Source organism: Pteronotus mesoamericanus, unplaced genomic scaffold, assembly GCF_021234165.1.
Source record: "Pteronotus mesoamericanus isolate MK-2021 breed Mesoamerican mustached bat unplaced genomic scaffold, CSHL_Meso_final scaffold_85, whole genome shotgun sequence".
In the NCBI taxonomy this organism is placed as follows: Eukaryota; Metazoa; Chordata; class Mammalia; order Chiroptera; family Mormoopidae; genus Pteronotus; species Pteronotus mesoamericanus.
The window spans coordinates 79,115,358-79,134,823 of NW_026555329.1; the positions used below are offsets into that span (position 1 = coordinate 79,115,358).

The 19,466-nt window shown below is 44.3% G+C and overlaps 1 protein-coding gene across 3 annotated transcripts in view; it reads left to right on the forward strand.

Moving 5' to 3' along the window:
* CUL1 (cullin 1) overlaps positions 1-19,466 on the forward strand; it is an 86,066-nt gene that overhangs the window by 30,859 nt on the left and 35,741 nt on the right. For all 3 annotated transcript variants that reach the window (XM_054564257.1, XM_054564258.1, XM_054564256.1), the window contains exons 3-4: positions 16,470-16,644; positions 18,693-18,860. In XM_054564257.1, coding sequence (XP_054420232.1) covers positions 16,470-16,644; positions 18,693-18,860 — 343 coding nt within the window. The remainder of the gene's footprint in view (positions 1-16,469; positions 16,645-18,692; positions 18,861-19,466) is intronic.

The window sequence follows — 19,466 nt, forward strand, 5'->3', positions numbered from 1 at the left end:
TTTGGTTTGTTTTTAATTCTTGTGAGTGATAGAGGTGAAGATGGTAATTGGTAATTCCACGGGTGAGACAAGGCACTTGATTGGATTTCTGGTTTGCAAAAAACGGGAGCGTTAGTGTGGAGATCAAGGATATTTGGTTGATTTGCCTCTGGGGAATTTCTTAAGTAATTTTTGACTAAATGAGATTGGCTTTTTATGCAATTGGATATTTTTGCTCTTAAAAAAACTTGAAGTAGAAACTTTGTATACTTGCAGCAATTATTGAATACTTTTATTCTACAAATAATTAGAATTTGTAGTTGTTCTGATACCTATAATTTTAATTATTTTAGGACTGCTACTCTTAAATTTAGTGTTATCCTTTGCCTTCCAGTTTGGTCTGAGACAATACATTAAGAGTGGAGAACCTGACTTTAAACCTTTAGATATTACTTGTGAAATCATAGGCACAGTTTGAGTCCTGTGTGCCAGGCATTGTGCCAGAGACCACCTGCATCTTATCTAAGGCTTACGTTACCTCAGAGGGTTGGTGGTGGTCACCCTTCCCTCGTGGTTTCGGAAACCTGGTCTCCAAAAGCTCAAGCAAGTTGCCTAATTATGTAACAATAATTATTTGTAGAATTGTTACAACAGCTACTAATAAATGACAGTCCGAACTTAGTCTGAATCTAGAAACTGCCCTTATCCACTATATGGCCTTTAGGTTACTGTTATTATTATTGATTTTAGAGAGGGGAAGGGGATTTGGGGAGGGTGGGAAGAAAGAGAGAGAGAGAGAAACATAGAAACATCAATTTGTTGTTCCACGTAATGACGCACTCATTGGTTGATTGTTGCATGTGCCCTGATTGGAGATCAAACCCGCAGCCTTGGTGCATCAGGATGATTCCCAAACCAACTGAGCTACCTGGCCGGGGCCTTCACCTACATTTTCAATATCAATGTTATTGTCAAAAATAGAAGAACTTTGAGTCATCTGACATTTTTGTAGAGCACATCTTCATTTCCATTTAGTCACTTTAATATATATAGTACTTCTTGAAACTACGTGTTGCTATTGCTGCAGTTTTAGCCCAGCCTTAGTTTGTGTAACAGTTTTTTAAAAAGTTTTCTTAGAGGTGTATATTCAACATCCTGTGGAACCACTTAACGGTAGTGCCCCTTAAAATAATTTCCTACGGTCTGGTTTACAGTGACACCTGACGAGTTCATGTTTCGGGTGCGGAGGCACTTTTGGCCCTGGGAGGAAGGAGCAGGCTGCGTGTGTCCCTGTCCTGGGGTCACTCTTCCAAGCTAGGCCTGGCCCCTCAGGCGCAGGTGGAGGAGCCTGCTGAGGCGGGCAGGAGCGGGAAAACCGGGCGAGGACGAGAGGGGGGACCGGCCCCTCTCTTCCCCGAAGTCCAGCCAGCAGCTACCAGCGGGGCGGCTCCCTTTGTCCCGGAGAAGCGTGACATGGGTCCCGGGGACAGTAACCTGCTTCTGGAAGTGAGGCAGTGCTTCAGAGCCCTGGGGACCTCTGGCGCCCGCTGGTGCTGTCTGGGACCCGCTCAGGGCGGAGGGGTGGGGCGTGGCTCTCGGCGCAGCGTGAACGGCTTTCTTGCTTTTCCAACTCAAAACAGCAAAGGAAAAGAAGAATTTGGAGAAAGAAAAGAAGGTCCCAGAGCTTCTGCAGTCAGAGGGTCTTGTTCAGTTAACTTTGTTTCCAGCCCCTTCACAGAGGCTTCATTTTCTCCTGAAGTTTTGCCTTGAGCCCTTGCTCCCCACTGTCTGTCAAGCACATCTGTGGAGGTCCAGTTTTCTGTGACGTCCCGTGCGTGCGTGCGTGCGTGGGGGTGTGTCTACAGTGCAACAAGGATTTTTCTTTTTTCAGTAAAATAATAGAAGTATTCCTATGCAGATGGGTAGATAATAGTTGGTTTCCTTATGTTTAAACTTGAAGTAGGAAATGAAATTTCTTTTCCCTTTTGGACATCGTTCTATTTTTGGTGTCAGACCTGGGTCCTGCCTGTGGAGCAGACGTTTGGGCAGGGAGCACAGCCCGAGGCCGGGTCCCCGTGGCCTGCACCCAGCACCCAGTCTCGCCAGTCCAGACACCAGGCCATCTAGTTGAAGGTTCTCGCTGTTCTTGAAAGGCCCCAGGTCCCCCTGCCTGCATTTCCATGTCAGAATCCTTTTTCTTTTTTTCTTTTTTCCTGCCATCATTATACACCTCAAATCATAATTTTAGCTTCCCTTGGAAGCAATTTAAACTTCTGTGTTGATGTCTTCCTCTTTTTTCTATTCATCTGCATACGTTCTCATAAACTTTGAAGCTTCTGTTTTTCTCCTTGTGAGCTGAATTAGTTTATTCTGTTTTTGTAGCCTGTCTTTTTCAAAATCTTTTTCCCAACCAGTACATGAGGGTCATGTCCGATTTTCCTAGGAAGTCATCACAGCAGCATCTTCAGAATTCACATTTAACCAGTGTCCTGACACTCAGGGGCACAGTTGGTGGTCCCCAGGCGGGGCTCTGTTCACCCCGGGACCGGGGCGAGCCCCTGGCAGCAGCCCCGGACGCTCTGCGGGGTGCCGTGCAGCGCAGGCTGGTCCCGCTGCGGCCCTGCGCCCGCCAGCTCTGCGTTCTGCTCAGGTCACTGCTGCGGCCGTCCCTCTCTCAGGTCAACGTGTCTGACTCTTGCCAGTGCTTCCGAAGGTGTGGGGGGTCTAGGGGAAAGATCCAGCTACAGAATGCTCTTCCCTTTATAGAAACTCAATCTCCAAAAAGCAGATCAGACAGAAAGAGGAACACCTTGTTCTCACAGTAGATGACAGGTGACCCGGGTCCATTTGGAAATAACCACCCAGCCCAGTGAATGTCTGTGGGTATCGTTTTATCTTGTACTTTTTATTCAGGTTCAGGGGTCTTACACGAGTCTTATTTTGCTCACCTAACGAGCATGGCTTACAGCAAACAAACCTAAGCATGTGAACGTAGCTCATTTTCCAACATAAGCCACTGTTCTCCTGAATTTATACCCTCAGAGAAAGGCTCTAAGGGTCGTAACTGGTTCACAGAAAGAGGAAATGCAAGCTGTCAGCAGGCGAACGGGGAAATGTTAATTATTAAGGAAATGAAGAGCTTAAAAAAGCTTTACCCTATCAGGTTGAGAAGGGTTTTAAAGAAATGACTAGAGCCAGTGTTGGCGAGAGCGGAGGGAGCCGAGGCTCTTCAGGCGGCTGGGAGTGTCAGTTTGCTCGCATCTTTCTGAAGAGAAATTTAGAAATACAAAGACATAAAAACATACTCTGCTGGGGGCGTTTTTGTCCAAAGGAAATAGCTGTGTTCAAATTATATGTGCAAGGCTTTTCAGAATACTTTAATAATAGGAAGCGGTGGAAAGCAACCTCAGTCTTTAACAGTAAGGCTATAAATAGCCATTAAAATATATTGAGTATTTGCTGATATGTAATAATGTTTGCAGTACGAGAGAGAGCAGGACATAAAGGGGCACATGCACTGTGAACGCCCAGCGCACCCTCTCTACTTGTGAAAATAATTTACCCGGCTCCGACTGAAAGTGGCGATTTGTAGGTATTGGGCCTCAAGATGCTTTTTTTAATGACCTGTACTTTCTGGATTTTCAGTATGAAGCATGCATTTTAAAATGTAGTTTATTAGTTTTCCTTATGCAAATATAAGTTGTCTCTACCTTTCACTACTGAGCTAGTACTATTAAAGTATTTAGGATTGAGAACTTGCACCCATCCTTGAGAAAACCCACAGAATTTATAATTATATTGCATAACTGCCTCTAGAATTGAGTTCTTGTTTATTAGTATGAATATGGTACATTCAGCCTAAGTTTTTTCTTTTACCTTTTTTTAATTTTTTGATTCATGGTGTATATACTCAGAGCACTGTGAGCATTTGTAAACAAACCCTACAGGTGATACAAGCAATTACCAGCTGTCTTTGCTTTTGGAAGCTGCCGGAGGGTGTGAATTGATGTGCGTTGCCAGGGATGTCCCCATCGGTCGGGAACCCTGCCTGCCTGCAGCTCAGGAGGACTTAGTTCTTGCATAGCTTTGCCGACAGGCTGTGAGGGGCAGGCCCGCTGCCCTGGCTGGTTTGTCAGATGGCCCACGTGGTGACCTGTGAGAATGGGAAGTATTTCTAGTTTAACTTTTAGTGCGAATCTGTGCAAATGATCTTAATACAAGTTCATTATTGGAATTTCTACTCTTGAGTTCCAGTTCGGTAAGAAGTAGCAGTAGAAAATGGTTCTATTCTGTTTAGTTTTGCTTAATTAATTGAGTAGACTTTTAGAAAGTGAAAATGGTTTAAGTTTGGTAGAAACCGAAAGTCTCAAATCGGTTCCCCTCTCCCCTTAGATGAGGCCCAGTGCTTTGGGTCACGGGGACAGCCAGGCCTTGGCAGCATCCCCAGAGCCTCTGGGTGTCACCCCCACGCAGCAGGGTGCGCAGCCTCTCCCAGGGTGGGAAGGTCTGTCTGGGGAAAGAGGGGCAGGCATGCGTGGCTTTGCCTGGGACCTCTGTGTTCAGCGTGACCCCTCCGCCGTGATTTGTCCCTACCAGCCATGCAAACGGTGTGCCTTGGCAAACGATTGAACGGTTCCAGAGTGACACAGTGTGCGACCTTCCTTGGAGGCAGAAGCAGACCTGGCTCTTCACCACAACCTGCCACCCACCTCCCTGGCCGCACCTGCCTGCAGGGAACCTGGGCAGACCCTTGCGAGGCCCAGGTGTCGGCTTCCAAAGACGGTTTCCAGGGAACCTTCTGAAAAGAGCCTCCGGTTTTAAAAGTCAAATATGTGGGTCTGCCAGGTTCTGGGTGCCTTAGTGAAAAACAGCTAACCCGTTGTCTGCTGAATGAAGCGTCTTGTCTTACCTCTTAGATTTTTAGACTATTTTTACCTCTTGGTGGTTTTTCATTTCCTTATTTCCTCCTAACTTTTATATTTAAGTTTTCCTCTTTTTAAAAAAGTTTTTTAAAGATTTTATTTACTTTTTAGACAGGGGAAAGGAGGGAGGAGGGAGGGGGAACGCTGGTGTGTGTGAGAGAGACATCACCCAGCTGCCTCCTGCGCCCGCGCGGGGGCCTGGCCCACAACCCAGGCCTGTGCCCTGCCTGGGGATCGGACCAGCGACATTTCAGTTTGCAGTCTGGCGCTGTTTTTGCTTTAAAATAATTTTGGATTGGACCATTTTTCTCCTAATTATCGATCATATTTATTTTGTTTTAATACGCATCATAGAAAGTAAACGATTTAGTAACATGTACAGGTGCACGTGTTAGGATGGTGGGTGGCAGTGTGGTCTGTGGGGGCAGAAGGAGCCTCGCGTCCTACAGGCAGAGCCACTGGAGGCCCGAGGCCGGAGCTTCCCACCGCAGGAAACGGCCCCAGGAGTTGGGGTGCGCCTGCCGCAGAGCCCTTCCAGCACGGGACGGCGCCCGTCGGACAGCGCCCCCAGCCGCCACAGTGCTTTCTCTCTGGCAGCTCACCAGGGCCTGCTCTTTCCTTTTCCCGTAGCATTTCCCCACGTCGTATGTTCAATTTGAAGCCAAGGCCTGAAAACCAGAAAGCGAAGGTGGTGTGTCGGCACAACCCCCCAGGGGTGGGGCGGGCTGTGCTGCGTCCTTTGGGGCCACCCTTGTGTGGCAGGTGGTTGCTGCTCCCTCAGAAGTGTACACCTGTTTGTACACAAACTGCGCCAGCCTCCTCTCCCAGGAAACCACGCGTGTAGGTTTCCCAGCCGGCGTTTCACATGGGGGGCAGGCTGAGGCCGAACTCTTCCCCATGTGGACACGGCTTCCCAGTTCGTGCATTAAAGCTGCATAGACTGGGAAAACTGCAACTCAGGAGTAGGTCCATTAGGGGGCTTTCGAACATGTAATTTTTTGTTTCTACGTAAGTAATCCTGTTGTGAGATATTAGAAGTGCACAAAGGCACACAGTGGAAGGGGCACGTCCTTCCCCCTCCGTGTGTTGCTCACGGCTCAGCCACCCAGGCGGTCCCAGGGCCGCTCGCTAGGGAACGTCCGCCCGGGTATTTATCTGCACTCGCGTATGTAATCTTCAGAGTCATCTTTAACACAAACAGTTTCCTAGGTGAAAGTAAACGTATCTGTAGGGTTTCTGGTTTTTTGTATCAAGTGGTTCACCAGTCATTGATCCTGAAGGAGAATTTGGCCTGAAACATCCCTGCGAGGGAACAGAAATGGTCTCCTGACATCACGTCACCGTGAACTTGTATCTAACCACTTGTGACTCTTCTCGTGTGGTCCAGAAACAGCATCTTTGCCAGAGACCGTGGGAAAGTTCGTTTTTCCTTGATTGCTTTGATAGTATTTGTACTTGAGTCAGAAATAGGAATTGCCTTAGCAGCTGGTTCTGTTACCTGCATACCGTTAGAAATGCTGAAACCAAGATTACTTTCGGCAGCTAGTACCCCAGATGTGTGATATGCTTATTTCTAATAATTCATAGTGAGACCCGGGTTTGTTTTGTTTTGTTTTCCGGTAACTTAGGATTCTGACTTGGATATTGGAATTTTGTATCCTATTTTGCTTCCTTGTTCTGTAGATATTTATTCTGGCTTATATTTTATTTTTCTATTATGTTTCAGGTGTTCTTATGAGCTGTCTCAAAGGCCTGCTCAGTGACATGGAGGGTGTGTACACGGAAGGCAAAGTGTCTGTGATGGGACCGCTGACGGTCTCACTGCACCGTCAGCGTCAGCGTTGTTAGGAGTGTCTGATGGGCGGGGAGGAAGGCTGGAGGCTGCCGAGGTTGGGAAGTTTCCTGAACTAGCAGCGTTTGTGTGGACCTCAGAAGGTGACTATGGATGAGGAGGGGAAGACAGGAAGTCGTGCTGGAGGGAGAAGGCGACCAGGAAAGTGGAGCGCAGCACTCAGAGGACGTGCCTGGGCGCTGGGAGAGCTCTGTGAAACAGCTGGGCGACTTGCGTGGTTTAACCGGTGAATGAAGGGTGGTGCAGCATCCGGTGAATCTTGAAAATCAGGTGAGGTGCGGGGGTTTCTTGTTTGTTTGTTTCAGTCATAGGTCCATTGGGATGGACATATGACTTGAGGACGAATGGCTTGATGTACGCAAGTGTTAGGAGGGTTAACCTGGAAATCCCGTGGGATTCAACCGCAAGATCAGAGGTCTGAGACAGGGAGAGGGTGACTCGAATTGACGTGTAAGGTGGGCCAGGGCGGTGGCCGTAGACGCGGAGCTGGAGCTCAGAAGCAGCAGATTACTAGGCCTCTGCTGAAATTTGTTCTGACTTCCCCGCTTGTGACATTACTAAAATGATAGTAAAATAATGTTTAAATCAGTGAAGACAAAAGAACGAGAGAACAAACATTACAGGTAAGGAGGCAACGATTTTTTGAAAGAGGAGAAGCAGGTGGAGGCAGGGCGCTGATGACCAGGGTGCAAGAAGCCCCCGCTCAGGCGGCACCAAGAGGAGCGCCGGCCAGGCAGCCCCTGGGCCTGCAGCGCTGGGGGCAAGGGGTGGATTCAGCATCACCTTCCGCTCCCAAGTCCAGAACACGTGGCCGCCAAGAGAGCCTGCGTCCCCGTCAGGATTGTTGCTGGCATTGCGGACACATTGAATGGGACCATCTTAGAAACCCCGGGGACAGGAGGCCTGGCAGAGGTTGGCATGAAGAGGAACCATCCGCAGAGCTCGTGGTAGAAAGTGGGCAGTGAAGTTAGAGAGCGGGGCTCCAGTTCCGGGTCAGAGCACTGGTGCTGCTGCGGACGGGACCACTCTGCAGATGGAAGGCCCCGGGACGGAAAGCCTTTTAGTGACGGGAGGGTCCCGCAGTGAGAGGCCAGCTCCAGGGAGAGTGAGTCACCCAAAACTCGCCAGCCCCACTCAGGCCAGCGGCATTTCCAGTTGGTCTTTTAGCACCTTATCTCTAAGGATTAATCATTGTATGAAAGGGCAGGAAAAACAAACAGAATAAAAGGGGAAATGAAGACACTGATAATACATGGAACAGAAGGAAGTATGTTAGAGATGACCATTGTCAGATGCGAGAAGCTTCTTATACAGCCATAAACTAGAAACAGGACTGTAAGAAAACTCACATCTGAAATGGTAACTCAAGACTCTAAAAAGAAAAGTAGAAGAGCAAGAAGAAAACTTGAAAGTAAAATAGGAAGGCAAAAAGGTATGGACATTGAGAAGTAATCCAGAGGCCCATATCTGACTGTTAGGTAGTAATTCTAGAGAAAAATGAGAGGAGATTCTTAAAATTTACAGTATTATAGAGAATGTAAAATAATTTCCCATAACTGAAGATACTAAATTTGCAGTGTCCAAGATAATGAAGAGAAAAAGCGATACCTGGAATAAAATGATGAGACTCCTGTGCAGATTAAGAGATCGCAGAGTACGCGGGCTGAAGTCCTGAAGCCATGCTGCCCCATGGGCCAGGGAGCAGCCGGTGCACGTCCGAGCCAGAGGACCGCAGCGCCCTGGCCGCTGTGGCCAAGCTAAGACCGTTGGATGTGATGAGGGAGGCCAGCCGTAAGGTACCAACAGGAGCGTGCCAGGGCACCGGGAGCCCTACGCTGCCTTGATGAGGAGCGAGGTGAGGAAGAGCAGCGTGACTTAGCAGCCTCAGAGGCTGGATGGCTGGGAAGACACCTGTCTTACGTGAATAATTGGCCGAGAGCACTGTTGCTGTAGGTCTTAAAGAAGGGGCCGAAGCTGTGCACAGGCTTTGGTTCAGCAATTTAGCCGTAGCCCTCACCCTAACAGTTTTATAGCTTTGTTTTTAGTTTTAGATAATAAAGCATTTATAATTATCTTTGGCTAATGACATCGGAGGTTCAACTCTTTGTTTTATTTTTAAAGGCTTTATGTATATATTTTTTAATCCTCACCCAAGAGCATGCTTATTGACTTTAGAGAGAGAAGAAGGGAGGAAGGGGCGGGGGGCGGGAGGGAAACATCAGTCGGTTAGTTGCCTCTTGTACACTTCCCAACCAGGGGGCCGAACCTACATCCTAGGCAGGTGCCCCGACTGGGAATTGAACCCACAACCTTTTCAGTTTATAGGACAATGCTCCAACCAACTGAGCCACAGGGGCGAGGGCTTAAAGGTTATATTTTATTTTATGTCTTGGAGTTGTCTGCCTTTTATTATAAAAAATTTCAAACATACAGAAAACTTGAAAGAATTTTATAGTGAAGACCCGTATTCTGCAGTTAACATTTTATTGCACTTCCTTAATGAAATAGCTCTCTGCCCTGATTCCCTCTGTGTATCCATCCATGTTATTAGGTGAAGTTTAGAGTAAGTTGTAGACTTGCACACATTTCTCCCTAAATACTTATGCATGTACTAAGAGTTTGATACTCATTTTCGGTTTCCATCGGCTGTGTTTTGACTGGCACATTTGCCTGTGCAGCCTGACGCCATACCAGGAGAGAGAACGTGACCGTCCCCACAGGAAGTCCCTTCATGCTTCCCAGTCAGCCTGCCTTCACCAAGGCAGCTTCATGTAAAGGGAAGTAGAGCGTATGTACCCCTTCGTGTGAGGTTGCTGTAGTTCAGGATGCTTTTGAGAGTTACCATGTTATGGCCAGTATCACTGGGTTTCTGGTTTTATTCCTGAGTAATATTCTGTTTTTTGAATACAGTGGTATTTTTACTCATTCTTTAATGATCAATACCTGGGCTGTTTCCAGTTTGGGGTGTAATGAACAAAGACACTATGAATGTCAAGTGCAGTTCTTTCCATGGGTGTAGTGTGTTCATGTCTCTTGGGTAAATACATAGCAGTGGGTTGCTGGATTGCATGTATGATAGGGTTGGCCAAAAAAGTCTGTTTAGTTTTTACCATAAAGTAAAAGACATTTTTCATTTTTACCAGTAACTATTGATTTGGGTAGTTTGAGTACATCAGCTATCGCCCGTGTGGTATAACGTTGATTGTTCTCAGTTATTGTCTCGATTTGATCACTATCAGCTTCAACTCGTCTGCCTGACAGGGGAGCAACAACCAGAGAGAAAGCTCCAGCCCAAAACTTTGCAAACCACTTTCGACACCTTTGATTAGTCGCAGCACCCTCTCCGTGCACTGCACCTTTTTTGTTTTTTGGTTTTTTTTTATTTCAACTGCATTTTTACCTTTCTTCAAATAATAAAGCATAATATGCCGAAAATTTTGCATATTTTCTTCCATCTTCAGTATTAAAATGGCTACACAAAAATTCACTGATTTTGATCGCTTTTTTTAAGTGCATCCTGATATGACAGCTGTCACAATTCAGTCTAACAAGATTGTTTTGAATGAAGTTAAAGACAGCTAAGTGCTAGAGCCATCGTACAGAAAAACCAAATGGACTTACGGGCCAATCAAGTGGATTAGAAGAAGGCGGCCGACTTTCAAAGCGGCTGTGCCCCTTGGTGTTCGGACAGGCAGGGCCTGAGGAGTGTGCGCTGTGTGACAGGCTCACCTGCACTTGGTGTGTCAGCGCTTGTGGTTGTAGCCATTCCCGGGGTGCGCGGGGTGTCTCATGGCTTTAACTTGCGTTTCCGTGGTGATCGATGACACTGGGTCCCTTTTCACATGCTAGTTGGGTGCTTGTATGTCTTCCTTTAATAAAGTATTGTAATGCTGCTGTTTTCTTTCCAATTTTTGATTGCTGGACTTTCTATTACTCAGTCAGAGGCATTTATTTAGGACACTGGTGTGTTGTCCAGTACGACTTGCGCCTGTTTTCTTTCAGTCTGAGGCTCGCTGTTCCTTTTCTCACTGATGTCTTTCAGGGAGCAGATATTTTTCTTTTGAGGAAACCCACTTTGTTTTCTTCTCTAGTTGGTGGCCTATGAGAAAGCTTTGTGATTTGGGCTTTTACATTGAGGTCTGTGATCCCTCTTGAGTTCATTTGGCATGTGTTGTGAGGTGCAGGGCTTGAGGTTCGTTCTTCCCCCGTGTGGCCATCCAATTATTCCAGTGTCATTTGTTGAAAAGACTTTCCCCCAATGGGTTGCTTTGGTGCCTTTGTTAAAATAAATGACAATTTTAAGTATGCGTCTGTTTCTAGAATTGTTTATATATTTATCCATCCTATAGGAATGATACATTACTAATTTGATTTATGTGTTATGGAATATTTTTGTATCTACATTCTGCAGGATATTGGTTGGTGTTTTTATTTTTTGTCTTAATTACTGTGGCATTATGAAAACACTTGAAGTCAGGCAGTATAAGTCTTCTGACTTTGTTCTGTTCTCCTCCCCTGCCCCCCAAGGTTATTTTGATTATTCTAGATCCTTTGCATTTCTCTTAAGTTTTACTTTCAGTTTGTCATTTCTATCCTGAAAACTGCTGGGATTACAATTACGATTGCATTGAAATTTTTTAAAGTAAATTTTATTGATATATAACTCACATGCCATGGAATTATTAATTCCACATGTACATTGCACTCGTTTTTAGTATATTCACAGACCTGTTCAGCTGTCGTTAAAAATGCTCTAAAATTGAATGTAACGTCTCTGAAAGAAACCTTGTTCCCTTTAACCGTCACACCCTTACTCCCCCCACGTCCTAATACACTTTCTGTCTCTACAGATTTGTCTATTTTGAACATTTTGTATAGATATATGTGTGCTATGGATTGAGTTCTGTGCCCCCAAAATTTATATGTTGAAGCTGTAACCCCAATTTTATAGCCTTTGGTGGGGGATAAGAAAGAGTAAATGAGGACTTAAGATAGGGCCCCAGTCCCGTAGGATTGGGATCTTTATGAGGCAAGGGAGAGACGCCAGAGGGCTCTCGGAGGACACGGGGAGACGGCGGCTGTCCACATGCCCAGAGGAGAGTGCCCCCCAGAAACCCACCCTGGCAGCGCCGCGCTCGGACTGGCAGCCTGCAGAGCATGCAGTGCCGTGGCAGTTTGCTAGGTAAGTGTATGCTTCTGTGAGAACTTCTGGTGAATGCTTACCCGTGTAATTACTGTATCAAAAAAGGTATAATGTAAGGCTTTTAAATATTTTCCAGTTTTATTCTAGAAAAATTGTAACTGTGTACACTCTGACTCTTCAGTGGGTAAGAAGCTCCCCTTTTCTGCACTTCACTATCTCTGGGTTTGTCTTTGTTAAGACCTTTGTTAATTTACTAGCTGCAGGTTAACATATTGCCAAGAAACAGAGGTCAGGCTGAACCAGAGAGCCAAAACATCCCCTGGGTGCGACTGGAGCTGGGTGCTAGGTAGAACTTGGGAGCCTCTGGAGCAGCTTTTGAGGGTTTGGGCGAGAGGCGAGCTGGAAGGTGGCCACACAGGAAAGGAGGCACAGCCTGGTGCCCGGGCAAGTAGTGGGGGTGGAGCCACGTTTCCATGGAAATCTTCAGTGAAGAGGTGAACTGGAAAACAAAACTGTCAACCCAGCATCCCAGGGAGGCAACCAGCAAATCAGTTTGAGCTGAGTTCTGGATGTGAGGGTGGATGGGAAGGTCTCTCGTAAATTTGTCCCTTCAGGTGTATTTGGGGTTTGAGCTTGTCCTACCAACTTGTTGCAAGATTTCCTCAAGCTTGAAAGTAATGTGAGCCCCAGCTGACGTGGCTCAGTGACTTGAGTTCCAGCCTGCAAACCAAAAGTCACAGGTTTGATTCCTAGTCAGGGCATGTGCTTGGGTTGTGAGCCAGGTACCCCGCTGGGGGCATGTGAGAGGCAAGTCTATCAAAGTTTCTCTTGCACATCAGTGTTTCTCTCCCCCTCTTTCTCCCTCCCTTCCCCCTCTCTAAAAATAAATAAATCGTTTTTTAAAAAATTAAAGTGAAACCCCGTGAAATTGAGTTTAAAAAAATGTAGTTACAAAGTGGAGGAGAGAGTCCATCGGAACAAGTCGGCATGTAGCGTGAGCCGCAGAATTGGAGCCATGGGAACTTAGGAGACAGAATCTTTAGAGAGGGCCCTTAAGAATGTTAAAAACCATTAATGATAAAAAGAATCAAAAACATAAAGGCAGAAAACAAGGCAGATTAAAAGGAACACAAACTCTACAAATGTAAAATAAACTCAGTAAAAGTAAACAGCAAATTTGACACAGCTGAGAGAATCACTTAACCAGACAGGAGATCAAGAAAAATTAGGAAGTTTGAACAAAGATAAACTGATGGCAAATAACTGAAGACATAAAGTAAGATATGGAAGGTGGCTTGAAAATGTCCAAGATACATGTAGTAGAAAAAGTAGGAGAAAATGGAAGGGAATCAGAAATAGTGCAAAAGAAGATAACTCAGGAAATTGTCAGAAGTGGTGAAAGGCAAAATAGTTATGCCAGGTATTCAGCTACCCATTACAAGAATACAAATTAAATGGGTAATTTCAGCATCAAAGAACTACCGTCGAACAGGGAATATGGATCCATTAGAAGGGGGGAGAAAATAGAGAAAAATAATTAAAATGGAAAATGCAAAATACGGTAGAAAATCATGCAAACAGCAGGCTAAAGCATACATTCACAAAACCAGAGTTGCTCGTCAGAGAGCATCAGGCTCCCTGCTGTGAGCAAAGGCTCCTGTGGCGGTGGGCGCCCGTGGACACACTGCAGCCGAGACACTGAAGTCAAAGGGGCGACGGTGCAGGTATTTGAGGAAATTCGAACCGGAAGGTAGGAATAACTGTATTAACATCAGGTAGGAGAGATTTCTGAAGCACTGCTGTCGGGAGTAAACACAGTTACTTCCTTTTGATAACGGGATATCATTTCAAGTTACATTCACCAGGAATATAATTTCAGATTTGTATACTTGCTAGTAGGGCCTCAAAATGTATGGCAAATACTGTAGAACATAATAAGAGAAATTGACAAGTCTGTAGTGAGGGAGATTTCAATAAAAAATTTTCAGTAATTAATAACAGACAAATCATCATCAATATAAAAGGTTTGAAAAACAGAAGTGACCAGCTTGCTCTAACAGGTCCAATCAGAAAACGGACGTTCCTTTCAAGCACATGCAAAGAAAAACCACACACTCAGCTCTAAGTCTGATCGCATTTTAAAGAAACTACCAAAAAGATAACTTTTTATTAATTTTTAAAATGAAATTAAAAGTACTTTAAGGTAAAAGGAATACCCTTTGGAAATCTAAAAACATCTAAATAACTGAATTAAGAGAACTGATAGTGGAAAAAAGAAAATTTAACTGAAAAAAGGAAATACATGTCTGATCCCAGTGAGGCAGCCAACGTGGTGTGGAGAGGAAAACCTGCAGTTTTCAAGCTTATATTAAAAAGAGCAAAGAACTAGAGAAATTACGAAACTAAACAACCAAAACAGGGATTTACAGAAAGAAAGCAAATGTAAAGAAAGAAGTTAAAAATAACAAATGAAATAAAGATACGCTTTTGAAAATTAATGTCCCAAACCAGTTATTTAAAAAGATCAATAGGCAAGCCTCTGGCAAAATTAATCATAAAAAATATTTAAAATAAGGCCTTTTTTTTTTTTTTTTTTTAAGAGAAAACTGAACCGTTGGGCAGTATACTTAAAAACTTAGCAGAATGGACAGTTTCCCAGAAGTAACGATACACATCGTGAGAAAGAATAGGCCATATGACGCACAGCACGTGACCCATTGGTCACCCTCCCGTGTAGTTGCACTCGAGGGGGATTAGAAACCTCAGTGTGCAAACCTGATTTAAACGAAAGCAGGTGTGCCAGAAATCGGAGCCCACCAAATGGCCATTAGCAGGGCCTGCCAGCAAGAGAGTGGGCCCGGTCTCACAGGTCCGTGCCGCGCGGCATGTCGCACCCTGCTGTGGCCGTTGCACACTTAACCGAAGCAAGCAGTGTAAGCACACGTGCGTGCCACATTTTGTGCCATGCTTGAAAACATGTAAAATAATACAATAGAAGAACATCCATAGGAACGATGCCGCATCATGAGCAACTTTGCCCCTGGGGGGGGCAGTGGAGGGAGGAGTGGACTAGGGAGGAATACATGGTAACCTCAGTTATTCTCAGTGAGAATCTGTACTGCTTTATTTCCTGAAACCTGAAACATTAGGGAGGGTTTGGATGAAATGAGGCAAGACTGGGGAATAGTAATATTTTTCCCAATTGGGTCATGAGCTAATGAGTTCATTGTGTATTAAAATCTGTGATTCTCTCTGCATTTGAAACGTAGTAAAGTGACTCATTGTTTTAAGGCTCAGTTTGGTTGCTCCTAAGGTTGAGGAATTTGGGGAGGGGTCAGCCACTGACGCATAATACTTCTTTTAGTTTTGGGGTTTTCTGTTGGAATATGGTGCCCATGTTTCTATAGAGATTAATTTTTTTCATAGTCTAAATTATCTTTATTAAAAATAGTAATGGTTAATTTATTTCTTACTAAAATATTTTCAAAATTTCCGATTAAATGTTTACGACTTTGCTTAGAAAGACCTTCTCCAAACTGAAATCTGGAAAATATTCTTGCATATTTTCTTTGTTTTATGGTTTCAGTGTGTATTTTTTCTTAATCTATTTGTAATATATTTTGGAATATGGATTATATTTTGATATCACCTCTTACCATAATGTCATTTATTGAATAATCTATCTGTACCCACAGGCTTGAAATATATTTGTGTAGTAAATTGTTAAAATATACCAAAATAATTCTATCTTGTATTTTTTTTCTGCCCTAGTCAATATCAGTATTGGCAAGTAAAATATATGTCAATACACTAAAATAGTTTTAAAGGTTGTACCAAAACAGTGGTTCTCTGCCCCAAGAGAATGGAGAATTTCCCCATTCTCTTCGCTGCCCCTTCCCAGAGGCAGCTGGCTCAGACTTGGGCTGTTTCTTCTGGGTTTCTTGGGAGCGTTTTGACACCCCTTCCCAACGTCCAGTGGTGGTGTGAGCTGCCCACGTAGCTGGCCGTGGCAGGCACCTCTGACTTGTCTGGTGGAACAAGCAGACTTGGTCTCTCACTTGCCATTTCTTCTGCTTTTCGTCCTTCATCCTCAAGGTGTAGCTTTGTTTAAATCCACCTATACATCATTTTAAAATAAAGTTTTGGTTGTTTCTGTATTTATACTGTATGCTTCTGGAAATAAATCTAAACATTGTAATAGACTGTGGTTATTAGTTTTCTGTTTTTACTGAAGTAGATCACTGCGCCCTTCCCTCTGTACCTGTTGCCTCCTCGTGCACTCGGGCCGCTTCCTCAAGAAAATCTCAGTGGGTGGTGTGGAAGGTCTGGCGTCTTCCTGAACCTCTCCTCCTCCTGGCTGGCTGCTCTCAGTGCCTGCGTGTAAATGGGGCTGGTTCACAGGTAGCGTTATTGGGATGTGAATAACAGGATCTCTTCTCTATTCTAGTGGTTAACAGACTTTTGTTGCTATGTTGGAAAGGTATTGATATTGAAATATTGTATAAGAAAATACGTTCATATTGATCAGTGTTGACATCAACGATGTATGTTGGTTTCCTTAACTTCCTTCAAGTCACGTTTATAACTATTGCACGAGTGTTCACCAGTCAAACCAAGCACGAGGGGCTGGCGTCCCTCCTTCTAAGTCAAAAAAGGGGCAGACACCTGGGGGAGCTCAGTTTGTTGGCTTGGAGTTGTACAAACGACTTAAAGAATTTTTGAAGAATTACTTGACAAATCTTCTTAAGGTAAGACTTTTTTCATATATGCTGAACATTTCTAATAGAACGTAAAAAAAAGGTAGCACCTCAGTGCTGAATCTTTCACTGTCATTTATTCGTTGTTTTTATCATTGATATTTGCATGAGAGTGTTTAGGAGTTCTCAGTGCCCTTATACCATAGCAGTACGCTTTCCTTAAATTGCCAGCCATTTTGTCATTTGGTTGTTAGAAATCAAAGAACCTTTTAATTTGAAGCATATAATTATGAGTTCAGGTTACCTCTATTGTACTTGGAACCCAATGTGCTGTTCTGAGTCAAAATGTGCAAGTGATCGTAAGGTTTTCCAGCCTTTGGTAATGGCATTTTCCTGATGTGAATCTTGCCTTTGGCACACGATCACGTCGCATATCTCAGAACTACAGTGAAATGGTGCCCTCGCCAGGATGGGTTTCGCTAGAACACCCGCCGCCTTCAAGTGTGGGTCCCCCGCCCCAAGCCTCTCGCTTGCAGCGGTGGGGGTCCCCTTCCCTTCTGCCGTTCTCTGCCCCTGTCTCTGTGCGTGGAGCAACGCAGCGCGATGCCCGCCCTCCCACCACGGGCGGCCGCAGCCCGGGCCTCTGGTGCCGCACACGTGGCCTGGCGCGAGCGGCAGCCTCTCTGCCCGGGGAGCTGGCACCTGTGTATGTTTTTAAAGATTTTTGATTTACACACATAATAGGCAAAAATTTCAGCATACTCCAAAATGGTTTTTCTTAATATATTTTACAAGCTAATTGGAAACTTTCAAACATTCCAACAGACCATAGTTGGTTGACCACAGGCGGTGACTTAAATTAGTATTCTTTTCACGTTCCCTAAACTGTTTCTGATGTCTTGCTGAAGCCCCTGTGTCCTTATTTTTATTCACAACACTTTGTAAAGTGAACACTGGAATTAATTCTTAATTATTAAATAAGGAACCACACATTGTGTTGTGCAAAAGTGCCGATAACCATGCTATCAGTGAGATTTTTGCCTTTTAAAAAAGGTCATATACTGTGGTCCAGAATAGTTTAGCACTGCATCTTATTTCTTACTTAAATGTGAGTGGACAAACGTGTGTTTGTGTCATGTGATCAGGTTTTCATGGGGCTGTCGGATGGCTGTGGACTGCAAGTTATGAGTAGGTTTACATGAGGCCCCCAAGCACTGAGCCTGAGAGCCCTTCCGGGCTGGCCAGCCCCTTCCTCCTCGTTCCCACTCCCATTCCCGTTCACGTTCAGGTTCACGGAGGAGTGCCCTCCCTCTAGCTCCATGTCACGTGTTTCCTGTGCAGGATATTTCGGTGATTCTGCAATTTCATGCTCAGCTGTTAAAAGGCTGAACTTTGTAGAGTCATTAACATGAAGAAAAAATTTTCAAGTTAGTTTCCTTCGAATAAAAATGGGTGGCTTAAGTTGCAGACATCTCAATAAAAATAATTTTAATTAATGCACATTTTCCTCATGACATCTTGTTAAAGAAGAGCTAGCCTATTATTATATTTTTATGAAAATGTAACATTACCACAAAAAGCTTTAAATTTTTATAATTTAAGTCTAATGGAGGAAAGTAAATTAAAAAAATAAATGGTGTTGGCCTATGGTCTAAATTGTTAATTGGACATGTTAATTTTTTTTAACAGAGAAAATAGCAAAAGGATGATTTCTGAGATGAATTCCTGTTTGTTAACAAAAAGGAATTACCCTTATATTGTAAAAATTCAGGGTTCATTTTTATGAGTGTATATGCATATTTAACGCCATCTCATTGTACTTGGAACCCAGTGTGCTGTTCTGAATCAAAATGTGCAAGTGATCATGCAAACTGATCCCAGTTTGAGATGAAAGAATTAAAATTAACCTCTTTAGTCCTCACGACCTGTATTTTTGTGAGAATTCAAACTGATGAGGATGTTTTTGTATACAGAATAATTTAAAGGACCTATCTAAGACCACACACATCCATGTGCGGTAGTGCAATAGATTTGTCTCCGTGAGCTTTGATCGTGCGACACATGAGTCATCTTTAAAGCTGTAGTTGCCTTGTTTTCAGGACGGAGAAGATTTGATGGATGAGAGTGTACTGAAATTCTACACTCAGCAATGGGAAGATTACCGATTTTCCAGCAAAGTTCTGAATGGAATTTGTGCCTACCTCAATAGACATTGGGTTCGCCGTGAGTGTGACGAAGGACGAAAAGGAATATATGAAATCTATTCTGTAAGATTTCTTAGAATACCTTTCAAATGTGTGTTTTCTGAGTGATACATCATCTTTTCAGTCAGGGGATCTGGGCAAATGTTAATCTATTTTCAGAATACGAGGCTAGTTTCCCTTGTTTTAATTTATCAATAAATGACCCTTAGTTTGTGGCAAGAAGGGACAAAGGTGAGTAAAACAGAGTCCCAAAATACCACCTGCACACTCCTGTGTTTGGTACTAAAGTTCCTTCTTCAGTTATTTGACCAGCCTTCAGGTTTCACCCGAATTGCCCTGTTGAGCACTGAAAGCCCTTTGTAAAGTGAACACTGGAATTATTCTTTAGTATTAAAGTAAGGAGCCGCGTATTGCGTTGCATAAAAGTATTGGTAGTCATGCTGTTGGTGAGGTTTTTGCCTTTTAAAAAAGGTTATATACTGTGATCCAGACTAGTTTAGGCTTACATTTCACTGCTTATTATTTAGATTTATGTGAGCAGCAGTGTGGCTGCGTCTTGCTCTGGTCAGGTTCTTGTATGGCTGTCTTGGCAGAGCCAGGCCCATCGGGCGTCCCTGACCCTCCCCTCCCGGTTCTGGGGAGCTGCTTCACAGAGGGGACTGTGCTCTC